We start from the raw sequence: 12,901 nt of genomic DNA on the forward strand, positions 1-12,901 counted from the left end.
CTCTTAAATCCGGCCATTCTCATGAGGACTTACAGTAAGCACCATTCCTCTTCCGCACTCCAGAGTCTGTTGTGAGTCCAGTGCCTCGTAAAGATGAAACATCATATTGCACGCTTTGATTCAGTTAGCTGCTCCGGCGTCCGGTGACAGTGCGGCCACGGCTGACTTGTGTTGACGGCGTGAATATACGCTCACTGACTGCCCAACGGCCGTAATGTGTCCCTATCGCATTACACCGACAGCCAAACATTGACAGTGTTGTGGTGCCAAATCACATGTAACGGGATTATGTATTTTATTTGCAAAATTTATCCAATCGTAATGTAGAAAATATATAATGAAATCACAGTTGATTGCAATTTTAGTTACATTTGAGAAATAGATTTTTTTTTTTTTTTTCTTATCACTTTCTCCTTCTAAAGCCGACAATAGTGATTGGTTCTCTCTGGTCATTCAGTCATTAAGCCTTTTAGTTTGTCTGAGATTTTGAAAACGTTAGACTCAATGAACTGAGCAAAACATTTTGAAAACATGCAAGAACATTGATTTTTGAACAGTTTCATCTTTATAATGTTTGACTTTTTATGGAATATTCAGTTGCCTGGGTTGTAGTATGTAGTGATTTGTCATTAGGTCAACATGATATGGTATGGTGGTTTTCCACATGTTATACACATATAATGCAACAAACACATTTTGTTTTATGTATTTACCTTTCATCATGTTTTGCTGTTAGTTTGTTTGTTTAAAGAACAAATATGTGGTTAATTCCAAAATAATTATTGATGGTTTTAATCCATTATATTGTAATTAGTTATGTTACTTTGAGAAAGTAATTGAAATAGTTATAATACTATAACATTTTCAACAGGGTAACTTGTAATTATAACCAACTACATTTCCAAAGTAAACCCAACACTGAATGTTGACATATTATATCGTATTAATTGGCAAAAATATCAGCACCAAGGGAGTCTTTGACCTGTGAGGAGCTTTTAAGCTTCAAACATGCTGCTGCGGCTTGGGTTTTTTCTGAAAGCATTGCTCAACACAACTCCATTTGTCATAATGGCGCCTTGATGAGTTGTTTTTATTTCATCTACAGTATGTCGTTCGGGAAATGTGTTTGTGTGACTTGCCAGCGGTCCGTGGTGCTAGCTGGTTGCAGGGCACCGCTGGGGTACATCTCACTAGCGACGATTAAGTATCTGTATCTGCCAAGGATATTAAACCATGTAAAGTGTGCTATATTACCAAATTGATTTCTATGGCATTCACGTCTCAGTAAAACTTCATGCTTCAGGATTTACAACTAGCCTCAGACTTCAATGAGCCAGGCCTTTGTGGTTGTTGCGCACACCCGAGCTGGTTACGCACAGTTGTTTTGTCAGAAGTCACTAAGGGAGGATCAGCGTACCTTAATGATGTGCAAGCCAGCCACGTAAAAATTAAGGATGAACGGGAGAATATGGCCCTATGTGCACAGTTTAGAGCTGATATAAGAATATTACCTAAATATCAACATTGTTGTTGAGACAACAAACACAGACGATGAAGATTTTTGGTTTTTAGAAAAGCACTTGATTCACAAGAAGAAGCAGTAGAAGAAAAAGAAAGTAGAAGAACTGAACTACCTGATGAGATCGATACACGAGTGCGATGCACGTGTTCAGGCACACAGCTGGGTCGCTGCCATGGTTACAATGCACTGTGTGAACGTGCTTATGCTTGAACAGGAGCTCACGTTCAATATTTTAGCTCCATGGTCTCTGTGTTTACATGCTGTAGACTTCTGTAAAGATTAGAGTTTGCTATTTGTTGGTTAAATTGTGATAAATCATGCTTCCATCCATTTGAGGCCGCTATTTTTTTATTTTTTGTCCATTAGTTGCAACTGGTCATTTGCTTAATATGGATGAGGGTGGTGTCTATACCAAGGAAGAGCACTTTCAAGTAGGATCAAGCCAAAGTATGTGTGTGTTTGTGTGTGTGCATGCATGCAAGCGTATGTGCGTGTGTGTGTCAGTGAATGGCGAGGCGGTGGTGGTGAGTTGGGGCACTTCTACACCAAATGGTGTAGAATGGTTATTGGGGATAACCACATCCTGTTCCGACATGACTGTGCACCAGTGCACAAAGCAAGGTCCTTAAAGACATGGATGAGAGCGTGTGGTGTGGATGAATTTGACTGGCCTACTGGTCCTGACCTCAACTCGATAGAACACCTTTGGGATGAATAGGAGTGGAGACAAGACTTAGGCCTTCTCGTCCAACATCAGCATATGATATGGAGAAAAGCGCTGTATAAAAACTATTTATTGTACAAGTGTAATTATTATCAATAGTCATAGAAGTTGTGAGGAACTTTGCCGAGTAATAAGTTCAAGGCAGCCAAAATCAGATGTTATTTTTACAACCCCAATTCCAATGAAGTTGGGACATTGTGTTAAACATAAATAAAAACAGAATAATATGATTTTCAAATCATGTTCAACCTATATTTAATTGAATACACTATAAAGACAAGATATTTAATGTTCAAACTGATAAACTTGATTGTTTTTAGCAAATAATCATCAACTTAGAATTTTATGGCTGCAACACATTCCAAAAAAGCTGGGACAGGGTCATGTTTACCACTGTGTTACATCACCTTTTCTTTTAACAACATTCAATAAACGTTTGGGAACTGAGAAAACCAATTGTTGAAGCTTTGTAGGTGGAATTCTTTCCCATTCTTGCTTGCTTGACAGTCCGGGGTCTCCGTTGTCATATTTTACGCTTCATAATGCGCCACACATTTTCAATGTGAGACAGGTCTGGACTGCAGGCAGGCCAGTCTAGTACCCACAGTCTTTTACTACAAAGCCACGCTGTTGTAACATGTGCAGAATGTGGTTTGGCGTTGTCTTGGTGAAATAAGCAGGGGCGTCCATGAAAAAGACATTGCTTGGATGGCAGCATATGTTTCTCCAAAACCTGTATGTATGTATGTACCTTTCAGGTGCCTTCACAGATGCGTAAGTTAGCTATGCCATTGGCAATAACGCAGCCCCATACCATCACAGAGGCTGGCTTTTGAACTTTGCGTCCATGACAGTCCGGATGGTTCTCCAGATTCTCTGAACCTTTCGATGATATTATCTACCGTAGATGATGAAATCCCTAAATTCCTCGCTATTGTACGTTGAGGAACATTGTCCTTAAACTGTTCGACTATTTTCTCACGCAATTGTTCACGAAGAGGTGAACCTCGCCCCATCTTTGCTTGTGAATGACTGAGCAATTCAGGGAAGCTCCTTTTATACACAATCGTGGCACCCATCTGTTCCTAATTAGCCTGTTCACCTGTGGGATGTTCCAAACAGGTGTTTGATGAGCATTCCTCAACTTTCTCAGTCTTGTTTGCCACCTGTCCCAGCTTTTTTGGAACGTGTTGCAGCCATAAAATTCTAAGTTAATGATTATTGGCTAAAAACAATCAAGTTTATCTGTTTGAACATTAAATATCTTGTCTTTGTGGTGTGTTCAATTAAATATAGGTTTAACATTATTTGCAAATCATTGTATTCTGTTTTTATTTATGTTTAACACAACATCCCAACTTCATTGGAATTGGGGTTGTAGTATTAAAAAATGGGTGTTGGGCAGCAAATTGCTGTACTTTAAACACCACTGCACTATACCATCAGTAAAAGAAATTGACATTTAAAAAAAAAATGAGACAATAAGAGAGTGTTGTTTTCTATTATGGTTTGTGTTATTTGAAAAAATTAAAAACATGGTGTGTTAGTGGTTAGCACATTTGCCTCACAGAGCTCAGGTTCAGGGTTTGAATCTCACCTTTGGGCTTCCTGAAGGGGTTTTGCATGTTCTCCCTGTGCTTGCGTGGATTTGTCCAGAGGGGAGGGGGGAGGGAGTCGTGAAGCGAGCCTACATTCAAATCTTGTGAGCAGTTTCAACACTACACACTGCAACTTTCACTCGCACCCCCAGCTCACTCATGTTATCGTGCACAGCATGCCAAGGCTGCTATATTACTAGCATGAAATATTACCAGTTTGATTTTATATTATTTTGGAATGTACAATATTTGGAAATTATAAGAGAGGTGATAAACTTACCTGACGACCCGGTGAGACTGGTGACGTCGGCGTTGGTTGTCCAAGCCCAGGCATGCAGCCATCTGCGTAAAGGACACCACCGTTATATGTTTACCCCGTCCAATTCCTTCTTTTTGTTGCTAACAGGAATTCAACAATCTGCACAAGAAAAAGGCTGCTGTTTGTGGCAGATTGAGCGTGCCTGTGTATGCACGCCAATGATTGACACTCTTTTGTCACTCACTCGCTCACTCAATCACTGTTGCCACAACAGTTTCTGTTCCTGGTACGGCGTGACAAGTTTTTAAGCAATTATCAAAATTAAATTACAGGCATAAAATGGAGCCAGAGAGGGAGGATTTTTCAAAAGATCAATTTAATAATATTCTACTGTCAGGTCGTACAGATAGTTTTAACATATATGACAAAAAGTGTCGTTTTTTGTTTTTTTTACACTACAAACTACACTTTCATGTATAGTGGGAGTAATTTTATAATTGACGAAAGTTCATAAGACGGAAAAACAGAATAAGTTTCTTCACTAAGTTTTCCTGTTGCGGTTGGTGTAAATTTTGCCTTTACATCCACCACTACGAAGAAGGCATGTGAACTTGAAAGGCCACGTGACCCGACCACGTCTTAATTGAATGGATGTGAAAGTCATCGGCGCGCGTGCTCGTCGAGTTGTTGCGTGAATCGAGTCTCAGAATGATTTCAGCCTCCAGCTGTTGGCTCGCCGGCTGTGGCTGCAGTGACACACACGCACACTGCGCGCGCGCGTGTGCGCGCGCTCACACTGCGCGTGGAGCAGGTTTTAGCGGACTTTGTGCCGTGACAGGACACGTGAGTGGGAAGCCGTCCCCTCGCTGAGGCGCGCGTGCGCTCTTGCTGGCCACGGCGGCTTTGCGAAGTGGCGCCGGCGTGAAGGGGTGGGTGGTTGGGTGTGGGGGAGCTGGGGAGGAGAGACACATCAGGCGCGGAGGGGGGAAGTGGAGGAATCAGACAGTGTGAGGCGGCGCAGCTCCAAGGAGAGGACAAGCACACCGCGTGCACCGTCAGCCGCGCGCCTCGTGGAATAACAAAACATTCGTGCCAAGGAAAGCTGCAGGAGACATCTGATGGATGAAAGAAGATCACATTTACAGGAAAGACACTTCATGGAGCGCGCGGACTTTTTGGGGTGAGCGTGTCTAAAACTCTCTTTTGTAAACTCGTAGGAAGAACAAAAAAAAAAAATCAAACAAACAAAAAAAAAACTCGTGTTTTACCGGACACTTCCCTCCTCCCCCCCCCCCCCCCCCCCCCCCTTGTACTTTAGGGTGGACTACCCCTCTTTGTACATGTGCAAACCCAAAAGGGGAATAAAGCGGGAGGATGGCGGCAAGGTGTGCATTTGGAAACAATTCATAACCTTTTATCTTTTTTTTTTTTTTTTTTTTTTTTAATCTCCCTCACGTATCTCATTTTGTTTTTGTCAACAGGACACTTATAAGTTACCACACCGTTTGATAGAGAAGAAGAGGAGAGACCGAATCAATGAATGTATCGGGCAGCTGAAGGATCTGCTGCCGGAACATTTAAAGCTGTCGGTAAGAAAAACAATGAATAAAATGAAAAATTAATATTGAAACGACCGAGACGTGATCAGACGTGTGTGTGTGTGTGTTTTTTTTTTGTGTGTGTGTCCTGCGCGCAGACTCTGGGCCATTTGGAGAAGGCGGTGGTTCTGGAATTAACGCTGAAACATTTAAACGCGTTGACGTCGGTCACCGAGCAGCAGCACCAGAAGATCGTCGCATTACAGAACGGTAAGCGCAAACGATTCGTGCGGAGGTGCGGTGAGCGCGCACGCTCAGTTGCAAAGAGCAAATAATACTCGCACGCACGGGCGCGCTTTCGAGTGCAGCAGACGCGCGCACGTGCGCCGACACTTGCCTCTCACGTGTTGTCGTCATCTTGAGTTTTCTCGGAACTTGCAGCACCTATCGAACTTTAAGTTTGGTTTACATATCGATCTTTCCCAACCTTTTAAATATACATTTCGGGTCAAATATGACCCGTTCTGACATTTGAAAAGCAATTAAAAATATATATATTTATATATATAGCATACCCTAAATGTCACTCTTTCACCATGAAATTTGATGACTTTGCCCTAAGCGTCCCTAAATACACAAAAATGCAAATATTGGGAAAAGTCAGTCTTTTGTACAAGTGCTAAAAAGTTGTGTGTGTTCTGTAAAGAAAAATGGCGGCAATGATGGGAATCGTGAAACTCTGAAGCTGTAACTACGTGCCGTCAATTAGTGTCCTTTTTGTTTTTATATATATAGGAACTGTTTGTGTATCCACCACATTTGCACAGGTTCATGTGGAAATATGTCCCTGTAGGTCTTTGAAAGGCCATGTGGGAATCTCAAAAGAGTAAAACAGCATAAGATTGATCATACAGTAAAGCCTCACTATATCGCAGTTCACTTACTACGGATTGAGCGCATCTAAACATTTATTTTCAAGGTCGCTGTTGCGCAGTTACTCACCTGCACATCTCTGTTACAGTTAGCTCTTATCGGCTATATGATTTGAACGTGACTCACAATTGGGCTCCTATTCTTTGTAGAAACCGAAACCTGACTGAGTGAACGCAACCTGTACGTTTCAAGTCACCGATTTGCTTGAGGATACAAAGAACAGAGAGCCGCTGTTTCAAACACAAAGCCTCAGTCAGAATTTTATGAAATAAATTCACAAACATCAACCTTAGCCCGACGAATTGCAAATGCACACACTCATAACAATATCGACAGGAACAAATGCAAGTAAAAAGCAACATTTAGCTTGATTTTCTACAAATGCAATACTGTAATTAATTATGGGTTCCCGTAATGCTTTTTTTTTTTTGCTGACTACACTGCCACCGACCGCCAGTGTGAGGAACGGTACCAATGCTTATTAAGGCAGGAAATCACCTGTTCACACCTTGTCTGCATGGGCTATTGTTCATGTCATTCAAATAGGGCACGCCTGTCGTCAATTGGCATGCGCTTGTGCGGATGGTGACCTCAAGTGGACAAATCAAATACCTGCCCCTGTTGGAAGCATCACATATTGGCATATATGATTGGTGACATGTTTCACAAATTACATTGTAATGCTAAGTCACACATGGCTTTTATTTTTGCATGTCTCACAGGTAAATTGGCTTCGGTCAAATCCAAACTATTTTCCATTCAAAGTAATGCCCATGAAGTCGAACACGCTTTCCAAGCGTTCTCTGCCACACCTTTATGCACCTCTGGAAGGATTCTTCCGGGATCCTCTGCAATTCTGCCTTCACGGCCATCTTGTCGTCATCCACGTCTTCAAAACAGGTCCCGTTAATGACCTCCTTGAGCTTGGGAAAGAGTAAAGAAATTCCACGGCGCTGGGTCGGGTGAATAGGAAGTTTGTTCCAGTATGAGGATGTTCTTCTCAGCCAGGAACTGTCAGATGCTCAGGGCTCTGTGAGCAAGCGTGTTGTTATGGTGAAGCAGCTACAAGTGATCCTGCCACAACTCTTGCCTCTTCTTCACGCCACAAAGAGACCTTTGTAGACGTGCTGCTTGAGTGTCTGGCCCACAGTGAAGAGGAAAACCCGTAGTTTAGGTTTGAAATATAGCTTTTGTGACACTAGTCCTGAACCTTTCTGATGTTTATAACCAAAAAGAAAGTGGTGCATAAAAATAAAAATCTTTTCTGCGAAACATTTAAGGATTAACCATCCATTTATTTATGTCAATGTACTGATGGTGTCGTCGTACATTTGCCCGACGTCGGTGCGGGCAGTGTGGGTTCACATCCTACTCAGTGATGCTGTGAATGTGAGTGCGAGTGGCTTTCCGTGTCTATATGTGCCCTGCGACTGGCTGGCGACCAGTCCAGGGTGTAGTCCGCCTTTCTCCCAAAGTCAGCTGGGAGCGGCTCCAGTGCCCTGCCAGATTGTAGTTCATGATTTGAAATCAACAGTTAAGGGTTAAACGTGATTATTATTAATTTTTTTTTAACAGGGGACCTGTCGATGAAGTCGTCCGTTCACACCGATGCGGACGCCTTCCATTCTGGTTTCCAAATGTGCGCCAAAGAAGTCCTGCAGTACCTGAGCCAGTTCGAGCACTGGACCGCCAACGAGCAGAGCGGCGCCCAGCTGGTCCAGCACCTTCACAAGGCTCTGACCCGGGTCCAGTCCGGCTCACTTCTCCCTCAGCAGCAGCACCGGCTCCCCGCCGGCGACGCACCGGACGGGCACAAAGCCGACAACCAAGCCAACTGCGTCCCGGTCATCCAGAGGACCCAAGGCGGGGATCTAACCGAGAACGACACGGACACGGACAGTGGCTACGGGGGCGAGGGGGGCAAGGACAAAGAGTGCGAGCACAACAACACTTTGCAGGCGGCCAAAGGTGTGAAAATAAAGCAGGAGTTTGGAGACGATCGCCCGGCCAAGAAACCAAAGATGAACTGGTCCAGTAATGGTTCCGGGGTTGCGGATGTGGCGTTCGTGAACTCTCTGATGGGATTAACCGGAGTGGGGCAACAGACGCCAATTTGCATGCCTTTCTACTTCATCAACCCATCAGCCGCTGCCTCGTACATGCCTCTTTTCGAGAAAAGCAACATGGAAAAGGGCATGTACCCGGCGGCGGCCCTGGCCTCCCCCTTCCCATGGCTGTACCCTGCACAAGCGTCCGCAGTGGCGGCCGCGGCGGCGGCCGCCGCGGCCTTTCCGGGCTTGTCCGCGCACTTTGGCGCCTCGTCTCCGTGCAAGGACCCCCAATTTGCTGATGACGGCGACACGAGCTCACCTGAGGAACGTGAGGAAATTCCCACGAGTGACGATGGCGAGGAGAGCAGGATTCACCAGCCACGTGACCAGTCGCCCATCTGTCAAAGCAGCTAATTGTCTGGGTCGGGTCACCTTGACCCAGGAGAACATGCACTCGCTTATTAAATGCATTTGTTGTGTGAATGCTGAGAGTCAAGCATCCCTAACTTCCATCCATCCATCCATCTTTTACCGCTTATCCGAGGTCGGGTCGCGGGGGCAGTAGCTTTAGCAGGGACGCCCAGACTTCCCTCTCCCCAGCCACTTCATCCACCTCTTCCGGGGGGATCCCGAGGCATTCCCAGGCCAGCCGAAGGATGCAGTCTCTCCAGCGTGTCCTGGGTCGTCCCCGGGGTCTCCTCCCGGTGGGACGTGCCCGGAACACCTCACCGGGGAGGCGCCCGGGAGGCATCCGAATCAGATGCCCCAGCCACCTCATCTGGCTCCTCTCGATGTGAAGGAGCAACGGCTCTACTCTGAGATCCTCCCGGATGACCGAGCTTCCCACCCTATCTCTAAGGGAGAGCCCGGACACCCTGCGGAGGAAACTCATTTCGGCCGCTTGTACCTCGTTCTTTCGGTCACGACCAACAGCTCGTGACCATAGGTGAGGGTAGGAACGTAGATCGACCCCTAACTTCAAGAATATGATTAGAATATCTGTTGTTATTATTCCAGTTTGCATGTTGTCTCCGTGCTTGTGTGGGTTTTCTTCCAGGTACTCCGGCTTCCTCCCACATTGCAAAAACAGTAAACACCTGCTGGACCAAGGCCTGCCTCAAAAAGCGGAAAATTGACACACCCCCTAAAAATGCTTTATAATTGCCCAGATTAATAGTCTAAACTGTAATATGGTCCCAGAACACTTTATTTCACTTAAAAATAAATGGCTAACAGATGATTTTATTTTGAAAAAGTGTGCGTGTACATACAGGGAAGACTCTGCAACTTCCACAAACAACCCAGGCCAAACTTAACATGCTCCCCACATAGTCGAGATTTGTAAGTTCAATATTTCCTTGACAACAATTACTACTTTCCTTTTAGCCAGACCTTTAGCACCTTCTTGTGGCATTTAACAACGTTGCACAAAGAGCACAACAATATGGGAATAGGTGAGTTTTTCAGCGAATAGCTGCGATTGAATTCCGCAGGGAAAAAACAAACAAACAAACAATTAGTGATCCTGTGACTAGCGAACCGCAAATAGGCTGGCATTCACTGTATATGTGAATATCAGTGTGAATGGTTGTTTGTCTCTATGTACTCTGCGATTGGCTGGCGATATGTGCCACTCATTCAGAATGGATGTGCAATTATTTTCCCCCATATTGGCACGTGCTTGTGGCTAAAAAGCGAAGCGTGGAGAGTCTGTCCCCAAAATACACGAGTGCAGTCAACGAACGCTCCATAATGTCTCGCCCGTTTCATAATATAGCGACAGCAGCCAGGTGAATCAGTTTCCTCTTTGACAATCGCGCCACGTTGCTTGTGTTTCAATACAAAAAATAAATAAATACAGGTCTATATGGGGCACGTCAAATGTTGTTTCTCGATAAGAACACCATGGGTCGCGGTTTTTCCAGTGCTGTGAGTTGTTTATGCGTGCGAGGGTCAGTCGTCTGGTGTGGAACTGTGGATGTGAGTCCCGGACTATGTTTTTCGCGGCTATCCAGTTCAGTTGCGTTCTGCCGCGTCGCTCGGTGTGCGGCGGGCCTCATAATCTTCTGTCGTCATCCCCTAGGGGGCGTGCTTGCACGGTACGTTACACTGTGATACGTTAAGTAGGTTATAGTCCTCCAATGTCTTTGCAATTCTCGGCATTCACACAAATAATGATGTAATGGCAGTTTGTGCGGATTGTAATGTCGACGATGTGGGTCCGTGGAGGAGATTTTTGCGTGTCATAATTACCTTGATGGAACAGTTCTGGCAGTGTGTGCCTTTTGCACTTCTACTCGATTAATTAAATCTGAATGCTCATCGACGATGATTGGCATAAACGCATCAAAACTGTTGTGTTGTACTGCAGTTAGTTTTGTATCCTCTTTGATAAAATATTCTGAAATTTTGAGTACTACAAGTGCAAGTGCACAATATCCCAATCAGCTAGTCTCTTTGGATGTAAGACGTTGCTAAGGACGTCTGCCAAGGTTTGGAACATCTCGCTGCATTTGCTTGGACTGTAAATATTCCAACCCGGAAGATAGTCGGGTTAATCAAGATATAAACGTGCACTAGAGGGCATAGATGGCCACAATACCTCACCCCTAGCTTTGCGCGGGGTTCTCGGACATTACGGTTCCTCTTAAAACGCGACAGTTATCACACAAACGCAAACACTTAATGGCTGTAAAAAAGCAATCAAATTGAATGACAACTATATCTGCTCCAAAATCAGTCACGTTAACTTAGATACTCCACAATAGGCTGCATAACCAGCGTATTGTAGGTTCCCCCAAATGAAGCATTTCTGTATTGACATGCAGTGAGCCCCTTTACCTCCAGGAAGCAATGTAGGATAGCACCTTATGGATCTTTGATATTGAATGTATCTGTATTTTCCAAGCTGTTAACGTTTGTACAGTATGTAGGAAGAGCTTTCCTCTCTGAGATGTAAAGTGCACTTTTTTTCAGCTTTTACTACCACCCACAAACCCCAAAAAGTCATGTTATCCATGAAAACCAATCATTGTAATTGACCTTTTGTGTTGTTGATGCATTTATTTTTTTTGTTGGTCTTGAATCAAACATGTGATTTCAAGTCAAACCAGGATCAGAGATGTCACAGTTGCAATGACATCATTCACTGCAGTGGGGATTCCTCATTTGCTCAATTTAACTATTATCCATTTTGATCATTTGGCTCCTAATCAGCTTTTTTTTTTTTTTTTAATGAGAGAGAGAAAAAAAAAACCTGTGGTCCTATGACTAATTTGAGAACATTTTCTGCAACTTTGCTGATGTCAAGCTTTGAAAAAGGTTTGACGTGATTGACTACCCATGATTCACTTTGTATTTTGCAAACACGTTGCTTTTTGTAGTTTCTTTCAGCTGGGCTATCCTCAAATTGGGTATCAACTGTTATAGAAAGTGGCATGTATGTCTGTAAATATCTTTTGGTGAATGTACTATAAAATATGTCTATGTCAATGTTGTAGACGTTTTTTTTAAGAAAAAAAAAAAAAAAAAAAAGATTTCCCTCAGCAATTGTTGCACATTTTGTTGCTTTACACATTACGCTGTTATAATTATTGCTGATGAGTTGAAAAATAAATATCAAAACTCAACATGGCACTTTTCTCTCATTAAACGCATGAATGCGATTTTAACAGGTCGTGGGGAAGCCGCAAATCCTGGTGACTTAAACATTTGCAACTCGAAGAAGGCCGACGCGGTGTCTTCAAAATTCCACAGACAACACATTGAGTCGGTCAACTCTATTGTGCTCATGCTCCAATCAGATGACAAGTCACGCTTGAGGAATGTACAATAAGCCCCGGCTTTGAAGTCATGTCATGTGATAGAAGGATGATGGAGATGACCTCAGATGGAAAACAAGGGGCCCGGTGGGAGTCCACCCACTGGTTTACTGGAACGTTATTTGAAAATTGATGAATTACTATATTATTGCAGCTCTCCCAGCCGTCGATTCCATGTGGTCTTGAAAACAAAGAAGCCTAATCAATGCTAAATTATTGACTTTTGGGCTTTTTAAAACGGCTGTGCACACTCAAGTTAAACTGACGTAAACTTGCTTTTTGCTTTCAAATTACAGTATGGGATGAATACTATTAGCCTACACGCATGCTGAGTTTAATTCTTGTCTAAAGCTTTCACCTTTGTGAGTAAATATCGCCATCTACGGGCCAAGGCATGAAACGCACTTGGAATGCGCAGCACACATACTTTCAATTATTATTATTATTTGTTTTAA

General features: G+C 43.7%; 1 protein-coding gene across 1 annotated transcript; it reads left to right on the top strand.

Annotated features, from left to right (window-relative positions):
• Nucleotides 1–5,062: 5,062 nt before the first annotated feature.
• On the top strand, nucleotides 5,063–12,254 carry bhlhe41 (basic helix-loop-helix family, member e41). Its single transcript, XM_061677551.1, has 5 exons — nucleotides 5,063–5,283; nucleotides 5,422–5,488; nucleotides 5,585–5,692; nucleotides 5,800–5,911; nucleotides 8,150–12,254. Exons 1-5 carry the CDS (start codon nucleotides 5,222–5,224, stop codon nucleotides 9,037–9,039), a joined length of 1,239 nt encoding a protein of 412 aa, XP_061533535.1. The 5' UTR covers nucleotides 5,063–5,221; the 3' UTR covers nucleotides 9,040–12,254.
• The last annotated feature ends 647 nt before the right edge of the window (nucleotides 12,255–12,901 follow it).

The sequence above is a fragment of the Phycodurus eques genome, chromosome 5 (assembly GCF_024500275.1).
Source record: "Phycodurus eques isolate BA_2022a chromosome 5, UOR_Pequ_1.1, whole genome shotgun sequence".
NCBI lineage: Eukaryota > Metazoa > Chordata > Actinopteri > Syngnathiformes > Syngnathidae > Phycodurus > Phycodurus eques.